The sequence below is a fragment of the Seriola dumerili genome, unplaced genomic scaffold (assembly GCF_002260705.1).
Source record: "Seriola dumerili isolate Sdu_G_001 unplaced genomic scaffold, Sdu_1.0 BDQW01000290.1, whole genome shotgun sequence".
In the NCBI taxonomy this organism is placed as follows: domain Eukaryota; kingdom Metazoa; phylum Chordata; class Actinopteri; order Carangiformes; family Carangidae; genus Seriola; species Seriola dumerili.
In genome coordinates, this window is record NW_019174545.1 from 3,791,769 (window position 1) to 3,813,887 (window position 22,119).

The 22,119-nt window shown below is 37.7% G+C and overlaps 3 protein-coding genes across 5 annotated transcripts; 2 read left to right on the forward strand and 1 right to left on the reverse strand.

Moving 5' to 3' along the window:
• Positions 1 to 433: 433 nt before the first annotated feature.
• On the reverse strand, positions 434 to 9,679 carry ostf1 (osteoclast stimulating factor 1). The gene is made up of 10 exons (XM_022757725.1): positions 9,539 to 9,679; positions 5,623 to 5,669; positions 4,457 to 4,507; positions 4,068 to 4,131; positions 3,862 to 3,915; positions 3,518 to 3,625; positions 3,129 to 3,178; positions 1,949 to 2,027; positions 1,563 to 1,661; positions 434 to 592 (listed from the first exon to the last, which is right to left on the reverse strand). The coding sequence occupies exons 1-10, from the start codon at positions 9,570 to 9,572 to the stop codon at positions 534 to 536; spliced, it is 645 nt and encodes a 214-aa protein (XP_022613446.1). The 5' UTR covers positions 9,573 to 9,679; the 3' UTR covers positions 434 to 533.
• Positions 9,680 to 10,037: 358 nt separating this feature from the next.
• Positions 10,038 to 14,516, forward strand: LOC111230857 (nicotinamide riboside kinase 1-like). Of its 3 annotated transcripts, none has more exons than XM_022757727.1 (8): positions 10,038 to 10,096; positions 11,347 to 11,437; positions 11,528 to 11,576; positions 12,202 to 12,370; positions 12,702 to 12,773; positions 12,939 to 13,045; positions 13,248 to 13,331; positions 13,954 to 14,516. In XM_022757727.1, exons 2-8 carry the CDS (start codon positions 11,348 to 11,350, stop codon positions 13,962 to 13,964), a joined length of 582 nt encoding a protein of 193 aa, XP_022613448.1. In that variant the 5' UTR covers positions 10,038 to 10,096; position 11,347; the 3' UTR covers positions 13,965 to 14,516. The 3 variants fall into 3 exon arrangements, with proteins under 3 accessions (XP_022613448.1, XP_022613447.1, XP_022613449.1); XM_022757726.1 differs by having other exon boundaries at positions 10,054 to 10,260; XM_022757728.1 differs by lacking the exon at positions 10,038 to 10,096 and adding an exon at positions 10,249 to 10,256.
• Positions 14,517 to 16,515: 1,999 nt separating this feature from the next.
• Positions 16,516 to 21,691, forward strand: LOC111230814 (gamma-glutamyl hydrolase-like). The gene is made up of 9 exons (XM_022757651.1): positions 16,516 to 16,710; positions 16,869 to 16,983; positions 17,366 to 17,416; positions 17,552 to 17,636; positions 18,368 to 18,506; positions 18,864 to 18,970; positions 19,692 to 19,785; positions 19,893 to 20,030; positions 21,266 to 21,691. Exons 1-9 carry the CDS (start codon positions 16,602 to 16,604, stop codon positions 21,382 to 21,384), a joined length of 957 nt encoding a protein of 318 aa, XP_022613372.1. The 5' UTR covers positions 16,516 to 16,601; the 3' UTR covers positions 21,385 to 21,691.
• The last annotated feature ends 428 nt before the right edge of the window (positions 21,692 to 22,119 follow it).

The window sequence follows — 22,119 nt, forward strand, 5'->3', positions numbered from 1 at the left end:
TGTTTCCAATTCATTTTAGGTGATTCTGTAGTTCTGCAGTATTTTAGTAGAGCTTGTAAACTTGACTAGAAACAGACCTGATCAATCTTTTAATCTGCACTGGCACTTTAATTCCCTGTTTAAATGGGTTAAACATAATCTGTAAGCTTGGAATGTGCTTCTTAGGGCTTTGGTCCGTTTTTCCACTACTACATATATTCTGCCCCTCAGCCCACGGTGTGCAACCGAGGCTCCAAGACAAATTCCTTATATGTGGAAATGCACTTGGCAAAGCAGGCTAACGGTAAAACGCATTAATTCAATGCTTTGTAATTCACACTGATATGATGCAGAGGGCCGAGAACTGAGGCGTTTGCACAAATTAATAGAACTAAAATAGAGCTACAGCTGAAAACAGAGCAGCAAATCCACTTTTGGTGGAAACTGTCCAAGCTCCTCATGGAGCTTGGAGAGTTTTATTACAGACCCCCCCCAAAAAAAATAAAATAAAAAAAACCAATGGAAGACAGTGACAATGTTTGAACAGGGCCAGCTCAGTCTGAGTCTTCATCGTCCAAATACTCTTCAGCGTTGCTGTGTGTGCGGGTGACACCTGTAACAAGAGAAATTACCAGTTAATGACAGGAATATTGCAATATTTTACTGCTCATATCTGCAAAATCTCTAACTTAAAATATTACTGGCTTAATGTCTTTTGCAAATTACATTCCTAAGCAAGTGTAGTTTACAGTTTGCATTAAAATCCCCGGTTTAAGAGTCTCATACATGATCTGAATGAACCTCAACATTGTGGATGTAGTGACCGTATTGCAGCTAAGCAGCTGTGCGGCACAGTACTACAAGTGGTCCTTGAGTTTAATAGCCTCCTCATCTCTTATCCTTCATTCCTCTTTTCGAACTTGGACCTGTGTTGAACCTGTTTGCCAACTCAGGCCTGACCCCCAAAAATACTTGATTACATGCGATATCCCTATTTCATGCCATTTACATAAGACAAGGATGAGACATGGATAAGACAGTGTGTCACATATATGAGCAGCTGTTGTCGAACGTGAACCAAGCTGTGGCAATCAATAACCGTTCAATACTTTAATAAGCTCTGGCAAATGACTTAAGTTACAATTTTTAAACGGGATTGTATATTATATATGATAATGAAATATAATGATGTATTTCTTATAATCTTTCTTAAGTACAAAAATTAAAATTTGCTAATATTTTTGCAAAAGTTTAAAAAATATTATTTTGCCTGCAGTTTTTATGTTTACTGGATTCTACAGGCTGTTGCTAAAGATTTCTGTTAAGACTATCTGTTCACTGGTTGAAGCTTCTGAAAATAATAGAGAGTATAACATGCAGTGTACATGTCAAACGCGCTACTGTTCATCCCTTGAACTGTTTGTACTGAGGCTCTGGTGCTGGTCTCAGGGTGGACTGTGTAACTGTGAGAGCTCAGACAAAAAAGCGCATTATTCTGTTCCCTGTATGAGTGTGTGGCCTGACTGAATGATACTGTGTGCATGAGTGCTGCGAGGCTGCCCCCAAGCGGCAGCTGTACTTACTGCTTCCCTGCTTCCTTTTGAGAAGTGAAGCACACTGGGCGTTGGTGGCCATCTCCAGAGCAAGCTTATTCTCATTGTTCCTGATGTCTGTCCTGGCATCTGAAACAAACATTCTCACGCTAAGAAAACAAACAAAACAAACTGGAAACTACATAGAGGAAGACAGAAAAAACCTGATACAAAGATAAAACTGAATATGAGGACACACACAAAATTGTTTCCTCAATCTGGAATCACACAGTCTCATATTAAGGTTTGATAAAATCTTACTGGAGCTTTGTCTGCTCTGTTTTGATATGTATCCAAATAAAGAGGATGACCTGCCGGGCAAATTCCTTTTTATAAAACCAAAAAAAACAACAAAAAAAAAACAGACAGAGACTCACTCTTGTTCAGCAACATTTCCACAATGTCAGAATAACCCTTCCAGGCAGCAGCATGCAGAGCGGTGTCACCAAGTTTATTCTGAAACACAAATCATCATCACTGACAAACAACATGACAATCAATGTTCAATTATAATGTGTGACCACACCCCACAGCTATATACATTTTTTTTGCTTAAGTTTGTTTCATATCATCACAATGGCGCATCTGCAACTAAACAGCTTTCAGCAGTTTCAGTAGCATGCCATCCTTCAAGACTGGAAAAGCAAATTTGATTCTAGTCCGTGTTACTTCAGCGGAATAAGATACACCTGTCTATTATCACCTTAGGCTTAATAGTTGAATATGAGTACAGACTGGAGTTTACTCACTAGGTGCTGTCTGTTCATTTTGCTAAGTATTCGTAGCATGACAAACCGTCTATCACATGTTTTAATTAACTCCTAACAAACCTCACTCAAGTTTGCCTGGACATGCAGCAACACAATGTTGTCAGATAGTCTTGTTGGTTGGTACTACCTGAATGTCAGTGGCATTATTATCAACTGCCTCAATGGAACTAACTAAAGATATAAATGCTTTTCAGGGTTCAAGATAACAGATGTCAGAATTCGTGGCTGACACGTTAAAGGAAAAACCAACAGAAAGTTATATTGAAGTCTCTGAAATTCAGCTGGAGTGATGAAAACATTTCTTCTCAAACATATACTGTACATTCATTTGGTGTTTCTATGATGACAGTGGAGATGGTGTTCAACTAGGTTGAGATTTGGTGACTGTGAAGGCATAATGTTCATACTCTTCACACTACTGACTGACCCCCTTGTGGCCTGTATGGAAACATTGGTATTTGTTGTTTCTCCATTGATTTATTCAGGTTTTTCTTTTACTATCAGCAGCCAGATTTTGGTTGGAAAACACCTTTTGGCAAACTGGTTATGAATGGACCAAATTTAAAAGATGGAAGTCTGCTTGTTTAATGCTGTTGTATGTTGATGTCATAATTCACCAGCTTGAAATAAGCAAATAACCTGACGTAGATATCTATCCCTGGCAAGAATAACATCTACTTGCACTTATGGCAATATGACATCAGCAGTGAAATCTGGATGATTTCCAAAACTGGGACTACTATCCTGATGTTTTTCACCCATTGGTGAAGTTTTAAACTCATCTCACCTGTTGGTTGAGCTCCACATTGGACTGGCTGAGCAAAAGCTCCACCACATCTGATACAGAAAAAAAAAGGAGATAGTTTCGGTGATGGATTGAAGACTTAATGACACGTATCACATTACAATCATGCAGGAACATTGAAAGGGCACAGAAGAACTGGAACATTTTCACAGACCAAGTTCCTGTTTTTTGTACTTTACCTCCGTCGTAAAACAAATCAGCCCGTGTGTCACAATTTAAGATTTAAGTTGCTACTACAACAGAGTATGACTGTCCATCACCCCACCACAAATTAGATAAATCACTGCTGCCAGCCTGAAAATGTAGTGTCTTTGTAGGAAGAAGCTGCCATCTTGTGCCCCTAATAATTGTATGCATACAAAGATCATTACCTTTATGTCCACCATGGCATCCCCAGTAGAGGGCAGTGTTTCCTGCCTTATCCAGCCCATTAATTCCAACCTTGTTCTCCACACATTCCCTCAGCCAGCTCAAATTCCCTGTTTAAACACACAAATATGCGTATATACACACACAAAGCACACACAGAGTCGAATGGAGAAGGGTACTAATAATGCAAACAGTGTAACAGCAAGAGGAAGTTATCTAGGTCACGGTTGCTTTTGTCAGGGATTGAAGGAATTGTTAAATAGAAGAACAGTTGTGACAAAAGATGCTTAAATAAATAGATAAAGGAACACAAGGATATATTTGAATATATAGCCAGTTGCTTCACCTCGTTTGGCTGCTTCGTGCATTGGATTGTCAATAGACTCTGCCTGCTCAGCCACTAAAAAACACAAAACAAGAACATTAGTGCATTATCTAAAATTCACTGATAAAGGAGAATTATAGGAGACAAAAGACTATATTAAGTAATGTTTTGGTAACCACATACAGCTAATGAAATTCAAACTTGGTCTGTCTATGTTTTCTACTCACCATAGTTACTTGGAATTAGTCCTGTCCTCCCTCTGCATGTCCCCTTCCACCAATTAGTGTCACTCTGAGAATAAGAGCAACGCAGAAATCTTTAGTTTTTTTCAGTCAAAGAAAATCACGATGCAAATGAGTAGAGACAAAGAGGACAAAGCAGAATGAGAACAGAGCCAAAAACAAATGCAAAGAAAAGAGTGAAATGAAGTGAGAGAGAAATGAAAGGGAGAAATGGCTTGAGGTGGACGATGGAAAAATAAAATCCAGTAAAAAAGAGACGTGAAATGCAAAGAATTCAACAGAAAGAGGAAGAAGTACAAATTTAGATTCAAACTGAATGGGACGTGTGGACTTGGTGAGGAAGACGGAAGCTAAGTCTCTGAGGTTTTACTTACTGTGTCAGAGATGTACAAGATGTCTCCTTCTTCAAAGTACAGCTCGTCTGGCTGAAAAAATAAAAAAAATAAGACAATGTTAATGATCAGGAAGTTTAACACATTCACATTATTCTGACCGCAAGACTGTTTTTTGTGCTACATTTCACCTGCTTTGTCCTCCCCCACATCTTCCCCTTTTTTCCTCCACCAACTGAAACCATCATAACTGCTAGATTTTAATGTGGTTTAACACAAAATTGTTGATTGAGGATGTAGGTGCCGCATTTAAGTTTATTTCCATTTATATAAAAAAAACCTGACACACTGCACCCGCACTCTGTGGTAAGAACAACAGGAAATTGGAATAAGGGTGAAAGGAAAAACCCAAACTACAATTTTTTGTCACTTCCAAGGATATAGAAAAGGAATTAGTGATAAGGTTTGTTGGATGAGTCATTTTTATTTACATCTGCAATATAAGTGATTTTATCTAGAGCTGAAACAACAGCAAATGAATCGCTTACTAATTTCAGTCATCACAAACATTCACTGGCTCTAGCTTCTCAAATGTCATGACTTGTATTTTTTTTTTTTATATATGATAGTAAATTGAATATCTCATCCCTTTGTATGTTTTATACTTGACCTTGTTTTTTTGCAATTAACATTTCCACTGTACAGTGATGGTTTGACAAGTTTGACTCATTCAATTTGTAAGTCATTCTCCATGCTTGTGTTGAAAATATTGTTCCAAGGAGGATGATCATGCTCTGGACCACTGGCTTTACACATATTAAATCACTCCTACGTACAGTGTGCATGTCCAATTCTGCCTTTTAATTGTGTATTTTTTTTTTTGTTGTTGTTTGTTTAGAACAGCATCACTGGAGGGCAGCACTAAAATATGTGACTAATTTACTCTACGTCACTGTTGAGCTTGGAGACTGTAGCTCTAGCAGTCATTATGTAGATATTTTGACAGCAAACCAGAGTAGTTAAACAATTTAAAACACACACACACACACACACACACACACACACACACACACACACACACACACACACACGTAGATATATATGTCTGTATATAAATAAACTAAGCAATTTACCTAAAAGGAAACAAATAGTCTTCAACACTTATCAAATACTAGAAAAACCATCCATCTTAAACAGAAAGCTCTTACCGTTCTGGGGTCAAAGGTGAACAAAGCTCTGAACACCTTGACTTGGCCTTGTAAAGAGAAAAACAAAACACAGATTGTACGGTGAAATATTTCTTGACAAGTTATAGATGTCTTGTAGCAAGTTAACTTCATTCACTGCTTGCATAAGAAAGGTGAAGAGGATACATTGTACTTGAGAATAGACACAGCCATGTGAGTGAAGACTGTAGCTTTAATGTGGTAAACTCCTCTCAGACACACTCAAGAGCTAACTGCATGCTACATGTAACTGCATGCTACATGTAACAACTCTTCTACAGGCAACTACATATACACACGCAAGAGCAGGGACAAAAACACAGAGCTGGTCCTTGTGTGTGCTGCCCTGAGGTTGCTGCCTTCAGGGCCTGTGATGCTTCAGAGTCGAGCCTGGCATTGGCTCTGCTGCTGGAATGCTACCAGAGTGGTTGCAGCCTTAGCTGACAGCCCAACTAGGTCACAGAGACCCACGAAAAAGCTTAAAGAAACAGCGACATGCACAAACGTATTATATTAGCAAATTTAATTTAACGCTAGTAATGTCATTTTTCTGATTTGCATCTCATTTGTGGGTAAACATCATGCAGTGCTTCACTCTACTGACTTCCCTTTCAAAGATTTATCTGGTTGAACATGCCCTTATTGGATATGTAAATAATATGCTTTAAAAAATACAAACATTAAATACACATGCATAAAGTCTCTATAGAATTTGTTTTATTTTATTCAATTAAAATCGCTAAATCAGGGAAGGCTACAAAAGCTGCTGCAGCTATATGCAGAAACATACATTACACTATAAAAAGAAAAGCCTATTAGGTGAATATTTTATGTGTAGCGCCTTGTCACTTTAAGAAAATGCTACGTAAATAAAGATTATTATTACTATTACGTCTGTTGCATTACTTCTTACGCAAAAATGTTTATCTGTGTTGCACCTATTACATAAACACAAAAATGTATAATCCTCACAAGCTGTAATGAAGGCATTGATGAATCATGACAAGCTTCGGTCAAGACTGACACTGATGCATTTACTGTAATATGCTGAATATGTCTGATCCCAGACGAGTGTCTTATGTGTGCTGATTGCTTTAGCTAACAGGCCTAAATGTTGGACGGCTGTAACACCCCTCTTCAGTTTCTCAGAATTCCTATTTAGCTAACACACTGTCTCAGTGTCTCAGAATGAGAGAGCTTGAGTCACTGCACAAGCCCAGCTCTGTTCAACACAGCAAGCATGTCTCCTCTGCAGGCCCGGTCATGTCGCTTAAAACACACAAAAGCCTGTGCTGACTAGCTCAGATTCCCTCTGCATTTTAAAGCCCCAGGCACACACAAGGATTTACTCTGGCTAAAAAAAAATAAAAAAAATCGACTCTTAGCGCGAGCAAAACATTGTCAGTAGATTTTATATGCTTGTGGGTTTTGGGTGATTTTTACATCTGTGTCATTGTATTGCAAAAGCAATTTCAGAAAATGACAGAAAGGACAGAAGGAAAATGACAGAAATGATCAGCTATTATCAGAATAGCTGCCGATTATTTTTCTGCCATTTGACCAATCGATTAATTGACAGATCGTTACAGCTCTAAATCTGATCTTATTTTTGAGAAGAGGGACACTTACAGACCAGCAGTCCAGGACAGATTGATTCAAAATTACTTTAGAAGGACCAAAATCATCCAACATGGAGGCTTGAACAGTAATTGCACTTCGATCTCAGAACCAATGCAAGCAGCATAAATGTATCCACTGTAAGCTGCTCACGATGCAGTAAAAGTCATGTAGAGTGGTATGCAAAAGTTCGGGCACCCCTGGTCAAAATTTCTGTTACTGTGAACAGCTAAGTGAGTAAAAGGTGACCTGAAATGTGTATGTTCTGAAATGCACGAAGTTAAAGATGAGACATTTCTCTAATACTTTAAGAAAGATTTTTTTTTGTTGTTATTATTATTTCCATGTTTTACAGTTTCAAAATTACAAAAAGTGGGAAAAGGCCTGAAGCAGAAGTGTGGGCACCCTGCATGATCAGTAGTAACACACCCATGGCAACGATCATATCTGAAAATGCTTTTTGTAGCCAGCTAAGAGTCTTTCACTTCTTCGTTTGGGGAACCTTTTCCCCATTCGTCCTTCCTTCCTTCCTAAAAAGGTTTTTAGTTCAGTGAGATTATTGGGCTGTCTTGCATGCACCGCTATTTTGAGGTCTATCCACAGACCTTTGATGATGTTTAGGTCAGGGGGACTGTGAGGACCATGGTAAAACCTTTAGCTTGAACCTCTTGAGGTAGTCCATTGTTGATTTTGAGGTGTGTTAAGGATCATTATCCTGCTGTAGAGGTGATCCTCTTTTAATACTCAGTGTTTTTACAGATCGTGTGATGTTTGCTTTGCTAGATGTTTCTATGCAAATTTCTGACGCTGAATTTTGTGGTGAGGACACAGGAAAGGTTGTCTCCCCCCGATGACTATTCAATGAACGTCACATTTGTGCAGGTGTCACTGCACAGTAGAACAGTGCAGAGTCTGTATGTGAGAACAGTGTCTCAGAGCTAAAATCTCTTGGGGTGTCCAAACTTTTGCACAGTGTTCTTTTCCCTTTTTTCATTCTAAAATTGTTTCATCTTTAACCCCTTGCAGATCAGTTCATCTCCTACTGACTTTCTATTCTATCTAATCTATTCACAGTAACAGAAATTTAGACCAGATGTACCCAAAACATTTGCATGCCACTGTAGGTTGTGAATCCTCAGACATTCAGGTAACTTGCACCTGCATTCTGGGATGTTCTGTGCCCTCCTCTCGTAATTTTGTGTCGCCATGTGAATTACCGCATAGATGAAGTTCAGTCACGACCATGTGAGGCACTGACTCTGCCAAATAAAACTGACAGCTCTCCTACAACAGGTGAACCAGCCATCTGTCAAGACAGACGAGCTCAGCTGCTGTCACGACCAAGTGAGGTGTTGTGAAGGTGACTCATGAATAACCATGAAGAGTATGAATGATAATAACAGGTCCATCTTTCCAGCTTTGTGTTCAGTGTTGTCACAGCAAGGAGGCAAAACATATTTTACAGATGTGCACTGAAATGTGCCTGCCTGATTTCAAAGCACATGTTTGTTTTTTCTTATAGACACTTCTATTGATCCTGTACAATTTGACATCATGTGCAAACAGCTTTAACGGCTAGGGTTAGATGGTTTATTTTTTGAACCTTTTTCTTTTTCTTCTTTTTTGACGACAGGTGGTAAGTCATTTGAAGACATCACATTCAGTTGGAAGGTAGAGAAGTTTTAATTTGTTGAATACAAATTATACCTATTAAAAATCTGAAAAAGCACGACAAGCACAAAAAAGCGACATGGCCAGAGCATTCATCTGATCATTTTTGGTGAGCAATTGGCACATTTCCTAATTTCATGGGAGGGGTTACCAGAATAGCAGCACAGAATTCTGAGTTTGCAGGAAATTGTGGCTGATGTCATTGACCATGCAGACTCATCATAACCTCTTAACCTATGAACTAAAGCCACTGAAAGTCACTGAATTACAGGTCTCTCCGTGCATGAGTGAAGCAAATAGGGAAGTCACAAAGGCCTGCTGCTGAGAGCTGGATCCCCTGTCAATCAACAGTGAAGGCACTTTTAATAACTCCACTGTAGTCCTGGTCCAGTCAGTAATAATGGAAACTGTTATTAATCGGAGTTTGTGGGTTTTCTTTCCACTGGGTGATAAAAAGTTTCCCAAATAAACGACAGAAATCAGCGTTCACTGAAGTGCTCACCGCCCGCCCACGAAGCTTCCATCGCAGACAAGGTGTGTTGTCCTCGTAACACACAGAGCACAAGTTTGGGCTAAATTTAAACAACAGTCTTCATAACGCGAGTCTTACCTGGCTTGGCCGGCTTGGGAGGAGGCTTCGACATTTGCGATAAACTGGAGCTAAAACAAAACCAAACGCGCTATATGTTATTTCACACAGAAACGACGCTGGACTGCGGTAAACTGCCAATGAGGAAGTTGAGATAGGCGGGGAAAAGTTAATCTGCGCATGCGCAATGTCTAACCTGTACCGGCCATTCTATCTATCTATCTATCTATCTATCTATCTATCTATCTATCTATCTATCTATCTATCTATCTATCTATCTATCTATTATCTATTTTCATTTCCCTTTAATTTTATTTTCCTTTTTTATTTTTCCTTTTTTAAATTTTAAATTTTCCTTTTTTTTAACCCTTTATTAATAATTGCGGATTCAATTACATTACTATTATTAGTTACTATTTTACTTTGTTTTTAATACGACAACAAAACTTTGATTTAACACTGTATTTAGTTTATATCACATTCTGGTGTTTGTCTTCTTTTTATCAATGGGCAGGTCGTGAGTGACGTACAACTCCGTCAGCGAATCACAAGCGTCCAACAGCGGAAAAGACAGAGGGGGTAATGACCATAGAAGTTGCAGGACAAGCTACCAACGTTCCTCTGTGCTATAAAGTCTGCTCATAAACTTAATTAATTTGGTATTGCACGTTTTATATATCTGAATCCCTGCTGTGAGCAGCGCAACAAGCTGAAATGAAGACACTAGTTGTAGGAGTAGGTGGGTAAGTAAGTCGGGAGGATTGTAAACATTAATGTGTTGCTATATTGTCCTCTCATGACTCTTCATGCCTAACCCTAACTTTAAGGGGATGCTTTTTACACATGGGTGCTTATTACGGCACAACAGCTCCCTTCCAAACATGCCTTCTATTGTTCTCCTTGGGTCACTCTGTCTCTAGATAACCTGTTGGACCTCCATTACAATTTTGCATGCTTATGTGTTTTACTCCACAAGGTAGATCATCAGTTAATTTAGAATTACTTTAAATTTAACCTTTTATGCAACCAGTTTGAGTTTCGTAAATGCTTCTTTGTTGTTTATTGTGTATGTGAGAAATGCAGAGAGACAAGAATACAGGACACAGAAAGGCACTAGAAAAATGCATTAGCCATAATATTATTAAATTACATGTTAATACTGGCAAACTACATGCCATGTGGGTCAACAGGGACACCATCAGATCAATACAGCATGCAGCATGTGACAACCATGTGGCAGACTGATAAGAGCTGGTTACTCTTTAGAGATAAAGTCACTAACAGAGTCCTGAGAGTCAGAGAGAAAAATCACATTGTTCAGATCAAGAGAGATAAAGTGTTACTTAGGATGTTTTAAAGAAAATAGTGATATAATTTGTAAATGCAGAACACTCAGTAGAAGTGGCACGTTAATCTCAAATTAAGTGTTGGGTAATACAAACCCCACAGACAGGTGTGTAGAAAAATGAAATCCATGAGGCACATACCTGAGCTCCTCCAGTTTGAGGGATCCAGGTGTATCGGCTGTCCAAAGTCATCCGGCTCTGAGTTTTGAAGATAGAGCCACCAAAAACAAGAAAGCTTAGAACAATGTGAAAACATCTGGGTGAGAGAGGTGGGCCACGCTCTGCACCAATCACATATAATATCCACATTAGGACACGTCCTAGAAACTCAAACTTTACTGGAATACAATAGATGATGTACCTTTAGGTAAGGCCATGTCTAATGTGAATTGACACTGTATGAACATGTTCCATAGCGTAACTATTTCAATGATATTTAAAATGTATAACCACAGCAGGTGACATGTATTGTTTTTCTTTCAGGATGACCAATGGAGGAAAATCTACTCTTTCCAAGAGTCTACACCAGCAGATACCCAACAGCTGCATCATTGCGCAGGATTCATATTTTAAGGTAGACTGTTCCTTAAATCGTATAACTGCTTTTAGACGTGCTGGAAATTTGAGAGCTTGAGTGATCACAGTGGATTCTTTTTTTCTTCAGGATGACTCTGTGGTACCTGTGGACAGCAATGGGTTTAAGCAGTATGACAGTAAGAACACTTTATTTGATTGTTTGTTCTTCAACTTGAGGTCACAAAAGTATGGACAGGATTCAGGCTGATGAGATCACGAGTAAACATCTTTGTTAAAATACATCAGTTGGAAGTAAGTTAGTCTTGAATCATTCATGTCATTCTGCCCCATACCTTTTATAACCATTAGACTCAGTTACGGAAAAACAAATCCTCACTAAATACAGCAACACTGTTTAAAAAGTGCAGACAATTGGATCACATCATGTCATATCATTTTCGGTTCATACATCTAGCTGAAAATGGTGGGCGTCTATATGGATGGATGGATGGGTGGATTGATGCAGGGGTGTAACTACTACTGTTCAGGACACTGATGTTGCTTTCTCTGAAAACTGGAGGTTGAAAAAATGTGCAAATGGCTATTTCCACTATATATTTAAAATGCACTACTTTTAGGCCAAGATGGAAAGAGAGAAAATTAGAGGCATTATGGCAAGTCTGGCCACAACACACATCTTCTGAAGTTGTTTGATCTCTTCAGATTTGACTTTTAATTACCAGATGAAAAATCTAATTAATGAATGAGAGCATGTAAATGTCTCTGAGCTCATCCATGTAGTGTCACTACATTCTGTTTAAGTGCTCGATGCTCTGCACATGGACACAATGATGAGCGAGGTTGACTCGTGGCGAAGAGATCCTGAGTCGTTCCTGAGGCAGCGAGGCCTGAACCCAGAGCTCATAACACCAACAGTCGATACAGAGGTGTTTGTGCTGATAGTGGAAGGATTCCTCATTTTCAACTACAGGTAAAGTACTGCTAAAATAAAGCGTCCCTGAAAAATTATACATGCGCTAGCCAAAAACTATATTATGATAAGTTATTGGTAGTAAAACTGATAACAGACACAATTGTTACAATATGTAATTATTATGTGTATGTAGTCTTAATTATTTTCCTTAGGTAAAGATTTCCACTTAAATTGTTTTGGGAAAGTTGTGCTTTATTTCTGACCATGAGGCCTAACTGTTCCCCGGGATTTATTTAATGATATGAAAACTTATATCTTAATAAAATTAATATAGTATTCCTGTAACTGTAATGCTCTGATGTGTTTTTTGTGTGTTGGACCTTTCCAGGCCTCTGAATCAGCTATTTGACAAAAGATACTTCCTGGAAATACCTTATGATGTCTGCAAAAGGAGACGAAGGTGTCAGATTTTATAATAAAAAAAAGCAACTCTTGTTTGTATACTATGTTTTCTGTACCTTTTTGAAATTTGAATGAATTTTGTTTCCATTGAGCTGTGATAAACAAAAAGTAAGAGCAGAAGTTTTCCTCTTCATGTTTTGACTTTTGTTGCGTTCATTGACAGTTTGAGGGTGTACACGCCTCCTGATCCTCCTGGCTACTTTGATGGATATGTGTGGCCAATGTACCTAAAAAACCGCCAGGAGATGGAGAGCATGGTGTCTGGAATTGGTGAGTGTCCAGTCAAAGACGCCATGTGTTCAGTATGTGTTGATGGGATTAGAACTGTGATCATTAGAGCAATCCAGGTATTTATGTGGTTGAGACCTGAAAAATGATACACAAGGAAACTGTTATCACTGTAGCAGTTGCACTAATATTAAATAATAGAGTAAATGACATTTATATTTTTTGTGTCTCTTTTTATTTTTAGTATTTCTGGATGGACTGAAGCCAAAAGAAGAACTGCTGGCTACTGTGTGTGAGGATGTTTTTCAGGAAATGGAAAGACTCAGGGGTAAGTTGCAGTAAGGCTGGAATATGCCTGGGACTAAGTATTTTTTTCTGGCGCTGTCTCACAGCCATTGACAAATTATTTCAGTCTTTTGCAGCTGAGTAAGTAGTGCTTCACTTTCCCTTGCTCATTGCATTACTGGACAATATAGTGAACATCGACAGAACTCTCACAAATCTGTTTTTTTAATAAGCACACTGACATTTTGTTGGTAAGCTTTTGCAGTTTGAACATACTACATATGTAAAACCTGCTAGATTTATTATGTAGTATTTACCTGTGATATACAGTAGTTTTCCTGTAGCTTGAACAGATAATTATGGTTTCCTTTGAGACAATACCCTGAAACCCTGAATACATACATCTTTCAGATGTGAAATGAAGCCATCTGCAAACAGTGTAGAGCATTTCATTCAAGTCAGAAGACAAATCAAACTAATTTCTACCAAATATGTGTTTTCTTTGAATGTTTTGAACTTTAAGGTATGAATATTAATGTGATAATGAAGAAACAGGCCCTTGGACTAAGTTTTCAAGACTATTTATTAGTTGACTTAACATAATGTGTTATGTGCACTATTTAAAAGAAAAAAAATCACTAATTACTAATTTGATTTTTTTGCAGAGAAAGACTGAAATAGTTGGACTCTGATTTGTTTACCTTTTGAAGATGGAGACTGCTGCTGCTGTAGATGTCAGAAAAGTTCCTCTTTTGGGCTAAAGAACCAAAAAGGTGGTTCTTTGGACTTTTGTAAATATGCTAGTGTCTATGTAATATCTACAAAAGTTCATATGTAAAAAGAAATCAGTGGATGAGAATTAACTAATGATAGCATATGAAGTTGTCTAGTTAAAGAGGATAGAGGCTGCCAGAATCAATGTAAACCCAATGTCTTTGCTGTTAATGATCAGTATTATAAAGTTAGGATACACTCTGGGAAACCTAGATAGTTTTTGTGACTTTATGAATTTGGTGCTGGATACAGGACATACAGTGGACAAACGTTACATTTCATGATGTTTCATCTCTAAGTGCATTGTCTTTTTTTATAATATACTGGGGATTTCGATCCAAAAGTATTTTTCTAACTATTAATACATATACATAACCAAATACATACAATTTGCATAATTGCTACAGACGTCCTCACTAATACTTGAATAATACAAATATTAAACAATGATCATTGTTGCTGCTGTGGTTTGGTGAGCGTAATTTTTCGCTTTACGTGATTTGTCAAAGACTTCCATTAAAGCAGTTGCTGGTCTACAATAACATGACAGAAGTGTTGACTGATATCTACGCATCAATGATGCAAATTTGTCTCCACCTGGTGCCTGAAAGTGACAGACTAGTGACCAACTCAAGTTCTCTGTGATCTGAATACAACGCTCTATCTATGTCCGATTGTTAGCAAATGAGAGGTTTGTGATAATTTTATTAAACAAAGCTTTATTTTGGAATATGTACAATATAAAAATGTGTATATACCAAATAAAAAGGTGTTAAAACTAATTTCCCTTCACAAAACAGGACCATAAGATTAGTAATAATGCAGAACCTGTTCATAATCATCAGATTGCCAAACCCAACTGACATGCAATTAATGTGGGCCCCCGAGAGGCTGTAAATGAAGAAGCCCTGGTGCAAAAGCTTGCAATGAATGCATTCAACAAATAAAGGACTCAGTCTGAAAAAAAGAATAGAAAGATGAAGGGCTCAAATGTTACACAATCACTACAGCGACTGGACAGTGACCACCACTGACTTAATGCACGTTGATGCTGATTCAAGGAATCAGTGGCGGAAGAGGTACTCAGAAGTAGTCATTTACGTAAGTAAAAGTACCAGTACCACAGTGTAGAAATACTCTGTTACAAGTAGTATTAGCATCCAAATATACTTAAAGCAACAAACTCACTCTGCAGAATGTAAAGTAACTCGTGACTAAAGTTTGAAAATAAATGTAGTTGAGTACAATATTTCCCTCTGATGTGTAGTGAAATATAAAGTAGCATTAAATTAAAATACTCAATTAAAGTACAAGTACCTGAAAATTGCACTTAAGAACATTACTTGAATACATGTACTTTTTTTTACTTTTCACCACTGCAAGTTATTCCACTAATGAATCTTGACTTAACTTGGAAACAGAACCAGAGCAGACAGCAGCATTTTACTACCAAATATACTGGAGACCACAACATCAACCTGGGACAGACAGACTGGTGTTTGTGGCTTCCAATAATCATGATCATATTATCAAGTTATTTTATTTGGAGTGCTTATTCTAGCTAATTGGACCATTAGCTAATTTTGACTCATTTGCTGTTGACATTAATCTTGAATTAAGCAATGAATGAATGAATGAGTAACTGTACCCTCTCCATACGACTCCTTAACAAAATAATCAAGTTTATTAGTTATATTTATATAATTAACTCAAGGTCCACTTTTAACTTTTAACCACATCCCACAGTCTTAGTCAGTGGATGAAGTTTGCTCAGTTGTTATAAGACATTTAACTCCTGTTACCCAATCTAAGCAGGAACTTAAGTGTCTGTTATCTGTTACAGTAATTGCATTGCTTTCAGTACTTTTTTAGAAAGGTACTGCATCAGTTAGATATGATTTTGCTTCCTTATATGGGCACACACATGATGCTATCCAAAAATGAACAGATTCCCAAAAATGTCAGCATTATTGGGAGAAGGTGTAAATTTTGTATTCATTTATTTAAGGATAGAAATTCTCGGAGTGATAACCCCCAATGGTATGGGAGTCAGGAGAACAGACAGAACAGGAGCACTCTTAGAGTCTGTGCACACCTCTACAGGAAGCTTCCTACCTTTGAAATACAAAAAACTCTACTTTCATTTTTTCACTTAAACTTATTTGATAGCAGTTTCAAGCCAAGTCTGCCATGTGACCTGAGAGTTAAATGCTTTTATGCAATATGTTTTGCTTTTATTGCAAAACCCAAAAACTGCTGCTGTGTTTCCTGCACATTAATGATCAAAATTTCACCAAAAAGTCCGTGCTGTCAGCAACATATTTATGTTTACCTCAGCAGTCAACTTGCCTGACCGGTATGTGCAGTGCAGGAGTGATCACATGTAAATCTGGACATTCCTTACTTCCCTGTACTGACTATATCCTCTTCTACCATAGCATATATAAGTCTGCTGCAGGTTCTTTCATAATCACTGCTCTCTAACAGCCTCATAGGACCCATTTGCTGAATTAAGCCTTGACTGATCGGAGGTGAAAACATGTCGAACGTGGCATTTTCGGCATTTGTGTGTTTATTTTTTGTCTGTTGCAGCAGAGCTATGCCGACTGCACTCAACCAGGAGGCTGTGAATGAAAGACCTGTGATCGGTAAGTGAAATGTGGTATCAGCACTGAATGTTGCTGCAGATGAAAAGAAGTTTAGGTGATTCAAACATAAAAAATATAGACCAAATGACACTTTCTTTGTAGTTATATCACTGTTGAAATTTCTGTTTACTCACAGCTGCCGTGTTTTTGTCCTACAGGGATTTTGACTCAACTAGTTTCAGATGATGACATGAAACCATTCGGGAGGACCTACATACCTGCCTCCTATGTGAAATACATTGAGTCTGGGGGCAGCAGAGTGATGCCTATCAGGTGGGCTGAGTCTTCTATCCTGTTGTGGTGTTTACAACATTGGAGATGTTACCTTTAATGTGAATGGAGCTTATTTTCAGTCTGCAGGCACATTTTAAATATGCATGATAAGAATGTACACAGGGATACTTCAGATAGCAATATTAGACTATTAGTATATTTAAGGAGGAAGCATGTCTGCATGAAGCCACAAATCACATTACTTAGATGTTGTTTATTCTTCATTCTTAGTAATTCTTGATCATCACTGTTGAACACTGCTGTTTAGGAAGAAGAAGTTGATTTTCTCTCACCTAGTTTTCTTTCATGTTGACTTTTGTGCTGTCAAAACAATACCAAATATTACAGTTAGGGAGAATTTTTTTGTTTTTTTTATTTGCAGGTTGACTCTTACTACTGCTGAATATGAAAATATCTTCAAGAAGATAAATGGGTGAGCCACAGTACATAAATGCGATAAATGTGTGAGAAGTTTCGGTTTCAGGGGGAAATCACATGTATATCTTACATAAATACAAACTGCATTTGTTCCTCGCTTCACTGCTCTAACTGTGTGATGTCTCTTTAGCCTGCTCTTCATCGGTGGAGCTGCAGATTTGGAGACATCAGACTATGCCAGGGTGGCGAAGATCTTTTATAGACTTGCTCTGACGGTTTGTTCTGCCTTGTCTTAATATCTGTGTACCTTTTAAAATAATTTGTTATTATTATCTGTCTTTTCATTTAAATGGAAAGAAACCAGAATGAATTTACTCAGGTTTGTGCCTAAGTACAATTTTTAGGGACTGTTATTGGACCAACCTTGAGTGTTTTCATTTTTTTAAGACAATTTTTTTTAACCTCACAGCAATTCAGAGTGAATAGTTTAACTTTTTACTCCACTACATTTAAATGATTGCTACCATTGTACTCACTTTGCATTCTTAAATTTTTGCTGAGAAAATACACAGTAATCTTAAACATAAACCATACGAAGGTTCAAACCAACTGACAGTATGTGGAATAGTTTAACCAGCTTCCACATTAAAATACTTTTTAATATCATTAATCCATCAGTAATTTATTACCCTGGAAGGAATCTGTCTTTGCACTGAGGACTGAAATGGAAATGGTCTTTCAAGGAAATGCCTCTGGAAGTCAATTATTGCTTATAAACTCAATACAACTAACTCAAACTGAAATAACAGAACCTTGTCTCTATTTGCCCAGTAATTAGTACCAAATTACACAGTTCTTTCAAAGAAATTTCTGAGGAAATTATCAGGAAATCATGGTCCTGTCAAATAATGTTGTTACCACCATTTAACAGAACATTATTAAGCAGAGTTGCTTTATTGTTTCAGACATGCAAAGTAAAATTTCTTTGTCTCTTTGTGTGTTCCAGGCTAACAATGTGGGGGACTTCTTCCCTATCTGGGGTACATGCATGGGGATGCAGCTACTGACTGTCCTGGTGGCCGGTGAAAATCTGCTGGCAAACACCACAGCTGAGAACATAGCGATGCCCCTCAACCTAACCAGAGGTTATAGCTTCCTGCATTATGGTTGATGTCGTAATGTGTGTCTTTTTTAAAAAATTAACGTACAGCCTTGATTTACATTTTGACTTAAGGAAATATAGATTCAAGGTAAACTATTAAATTTTCTGGTAAGCTGCATGTACTGGATTACACCACTTAGTGTCAGTAGAGTCAAGTTACTAATCAGAGTTTTTGGCCGTAAAGTCAGTCTCTGCTACTATCACCAAATCGTTTATGTATATGTATCTTGCCATGTAGTCACTGCTTGATGAAACCCTATCTTTTAAGATAGGTTGTTTTTAATATACTGTATATAAAGTCTACTGTCTCTCTTCAATACCCCTCCCTATTCCCCTGCAGAGGCCCACTCCAGCAGGATGTTCCAGGGTTTTCCAGACGAGCTGATGAAGACTTTGACCCAAGAACCTCTGACTGGCAATTTTCACCACTATGGAGTTATAGTAGAGGTAGAGTAAATCCCTCTGGTGTCACTGTACAGTGTGTTTAACTTCCCTTGTTTGGGTTTTGCCTTGTTTTTGTGCTGAGAAATGAAATCAGAGACACTCAGTATGGTTTAAGCATGTGAAATGTGTTTTCTGGGGTTACCCAGGGCAAAACTTTTGCCTCTGTTGACAGTACAGATATAAATGTATACATGAGCAATCTGCAGATACAGTATTCATTCAGCATCACTGCAAACTATATGGCTAATCAAGGCTGAGTTACCCCCCTAGGGTCCCAAAAACCCAGGTTCACAGTGTGGCAATTGGATTATGGTAATTTGATTAAATAGGTCCTTTAAGTTTTAGCTGATATCAAACTTATATGATGCAAATTCCTAAATGAATTTGTGTTTAATCAAATCATCCCACAGCAAACCCGGGGCCATTCCGTATTCTAGCACAGGAAAAACTGAACACAGAAAGATAGAGAAGTGGGATGGGTATTCTTGTCCCGGGGCTCCCTAGCAAACTAATCTGTCCTTGTGCTTAAGATAAGATAGATAAGATCCCACACAGAGGAAGAACAAAATGTCAGAGCTTTAAAAGAAAGCACAAGAACAGATGCTTTTTATGGATAAATAATCTTGGAGATCTAGAACATTATATATTATATTGAGTATTAAAATAATATTGAAAGGTAATACATGAATAACAGTCAAGTGTAATAAGACAAATGTTCTTACAGACCTTCCAGGAAAATGAGAAGCTGCAGAATTTCTTCTCCGTCTTGTCTACAAACGTTGCTGAAAACGGAGCCCACTTTGTCTCAACCATAGAAGGTTACAAGATTATTTTTATTTTCATTTGACAAACTTAATCATTGCTCTGTAACAGATTTGTAATAACAGCAATATGCATGTTGTTTTTGTTTCTTCCTTCTTGCCAGGTAAGAAATATCCCTTCTATGGGGTACAGTGGCACCCGGAGGTGAATCGTTTTCAGTGGGACAAAAGGATGAACTTTCCTCACTCCCCTCACGCTATTCAGTTGTCGTCTCTCCTGGCTGAGTTTTTTGTCAATGAAGGTACGATGACAAACACAGATTATCAATAATAATCCGTATCATTAGGTGTTAACTAAGGTTGCGGGATATGATGATATACACTGTGAGACAATATAAATTGGCTGCTTTCCCCATTATATCTCTGGTTGTATCAGACCATTGTGCTCAAAGTTTTGCATCAGTGTGAGGAGGTACCTTGATTTTTGCTTTTCAGATTTTTAATCCACTTGAATAGCCACAAATAGACATTCACACCTGTTTATTTTATATATAAAGATGTACTCAATTCAATTTCCATTTAGTTTAGAATAATGCAATCTATATTTATATTACATTTTATCCATGCTGACCAAGCCTAGCACTGACAAGTGTTGAAAATATACAATATTTTACTATAACCGTAAACATGTTATAGTAAATGAACTCTGACAGGTGCTGACCGATGTAAAAACTCATACATATTTAACTTAACCTAAAACAACATATCGTGTTAGGGTTGACTGGGCGCATATCCAGGGGCCCAGCATGCCATCAGGTCCTTGCCTGTGCAAAGAAAAATAAAATTTGATTAGAAAAGCATCATTTGTCAGTCCAACGGCACATGGGTTACTCTATACAGATTGTGCCAATAAAAAGAGAAAGAACAGGTGTATAAACTGTATCGTTACAGGCTGACAATATATATACAGTAGGGCTGTCACGATATATATATATGTATAGTGTGCACAGTGTTAATTTGTTAAATAACACGGTTATCGTCAATAGCGGTAGATCCCGACAGCCCTAATGTACGACTATATATGTATATTAATGTCATCAGAGATTTTGCTGGGCCATGTATGCCAAGAGAGCAACCCTTTTAATATGAATCTCTGTTGGGCAATATTACATTCAGTCAATGGAAATAAATTATTTTTATATAATCTGTTACATCAGTGTGATACAGTGCCTTGATTTGTACGGCATTTATAAGAAAGACAACATAAATGTATGGTTATTGTATCTGTAAACAGTTTCTCTACTGATTTTTCAGAGTATCTATGTACAACACATATTGATATTGCAATATAACATTTCATATACCATGATAGAGGATTTTATTTATATAGCCCACCCCATTGAGATTAAACATCCAAAGACCCAAGGATTTTTATTTGGCCACTTCCTCTACAGTAAAGCCCAGTCACCCAAATTTCCAAATGGAGATCTATTCTGTTTTGTTCTAATCACATACATCTCACTTCTGCTTTGTTTAGGAAGGAGAAGTTTACATCAGTTTGACAATCCTGAGGAAGAGGCCTCTTCACTCATTTACAACTACACGCCTATCTATGCTGGAAACTTCACAGGATATGAGCAGCTCTATTTCTTCTGAGATCCTCCAGTGGCTGACTTTGTGTGTCACCCTGCGCATGTACAAAACAACGCTTTTCATACAGTTTATTGTGCAACACAACATTTGAGCCCAGAACTGCACACAGAAAGTCTGCTGGTTCTAATCACAGTTAGGCCTTAAACCCAAAGTTTGATTTCAGCCATGTGTGTGCTGACTCAGACTTCATTTTTATTACACTGAGGAGAAGTTTCTGCACCAGTGGGTTTTTTTTTTACTCTCTTATACACACTTTATATAAATTTGACTACTTTTAGGCCATTAAAGAAATAAAGGATTTGACAAAGCAGTCTCTCTCACCATCTTTCTCAGCAGATTGAGTTTCTCCAGTTGTCATGGAATCATCAAATTTCCATTTTTCTGAACACTTTAAGGACTTCTCGTCCACACTGGCTTAAAATTTGAGACCACAATGTCCTCTCAAGAATGAACCTTCAATCTCAAATAAAGGATTCATTCATTTATTGCTTTCCCGCCAGAGTTTTACCCCTAGCAATGTGGAGACAACTTTGACACGGCATGTAGACTTTCACTTAGGGAAATAAACTGTAATTGAGCAGTTAAGTGAATAAATACAATCTCAAAATCTAAAAATCTTGTTGAGTGAACTGTCAACTAGTTACATCAAGTTAATGAGAAACATGAGCTGATTTCCACTGAACTCCTGTATGATGTTTTACAGAGCACAAAAACATGTCAAGTCATGTTCATTAACGA